Consider the following 1,073-nt stretch of genomic DNA (forward strand, 5'->3'; position numbering starts at 1 on the left):
CCCAAACCCAAACCCAAACCCAAACCCAAACCCAAACCCAAACCAAAACCAAAACCCAAACCCAAACCCAAACCCAAACCCAAACCCAAACCCAAACCCAAACCCAAACCCAAACCCAAACCCAAACCCAAACCCAAACCCAAACCCAAACCCAAACCCAAACCCAAACCCAAACCCAAACCCAAACCCAAACCCAAACCCAAACCCAAACCCAAACCCAAACCCAAACCCAAACCCAAACCCAAACCCAAACCCAAACCCAAACCCAAACCCAAACCCAAACCCAAACCCAAACCCAAACCCAAACCCAAACCCAAACCCAAACCCAAACCCAAACCCAAACCCAAACCCAAACCCAAACCCAAACCCAAACCCAAACCCAAACCCAAACCCAAACCCAAATTATATATTTTCATTTCAAGAAATACATCCGGTAGATAGTACATGGGGATATTTCAAGAGAATGGATGGAAATCTGAAAGGTATATAAACAACTCCATTTTCACTGAAATTGATATCATGGTATGTAGCCACTCTAATTAGCATATGGTATCAATTTCATGAATATTGGTTCAGTAGATATTGAGTTGTCAACTCTATCACAATACTATAGACTTTTGAAATAAAATCACAGATTATGCTCCAACTCACTCATTATACGAACAGTCATTCTAAAATCGATACCACATAGATTACACATCAGTTAAATACACTGTTAATAGTTTGGAAACAATTCGTAGTACGTACAATTAGTGAGTCAGATAATGTTCAATGTCAATAGTGCTTATATCCAAGTGTACACTCTATCTCAATGAAAATACATCCAATCATCATGAAACTATACCATATACATTAAATCACATTTATATACATCTGGTATCAATTACATAGTGTTAGTATTGAATTCAATATGATAATAATAACAATCTGTCAAATTGTCACATTTCAACAAATAGAATATACTCCATCTCATTCATTTTACAAAATATCATACAAGCATCAAATATGAATACACTCCTCTTGATGAGGAGAACAATCTGAGAAAGTTTCATATTCATGGCTCAATATCTTTC

At 37.1% G+C, this 1,073-nt stretch overlaps 1 protein-coding gene across 1 annotated transcript; it reads left to right on the forward strand.

Annotated features, from left to right (window-relative positions):
• On the forward strand, positions 1-441 carry NAEGRDRAFT_49435 (uncharacterized protein; the record flags this gene model as incomplete). Its single annotated transcript, XM_002676450.1, has 1 exon — positions 1-441. A coding segment is annotated over one exon (441 nt), but the record flags the coding sequence as incomplete, so codon positions are not given.
• Positions 442-1,073: the final 632 nt, after the last annotated feature.

This window comes from Naegleria gruberi (genome assembly GCF_000004985.1).
Source record: "Naegleria gruberi genomic scaffold NAEGRscaffold_27, whole genome shotgun sequence".
In the NCBI taxonomy this organism is placed as follows: domain Eukaryota; phylum Heterolobosea; class Eutetramitea; order Acrasida; family Naegleriidae; genus Naegleria; species Naegleria gruberi.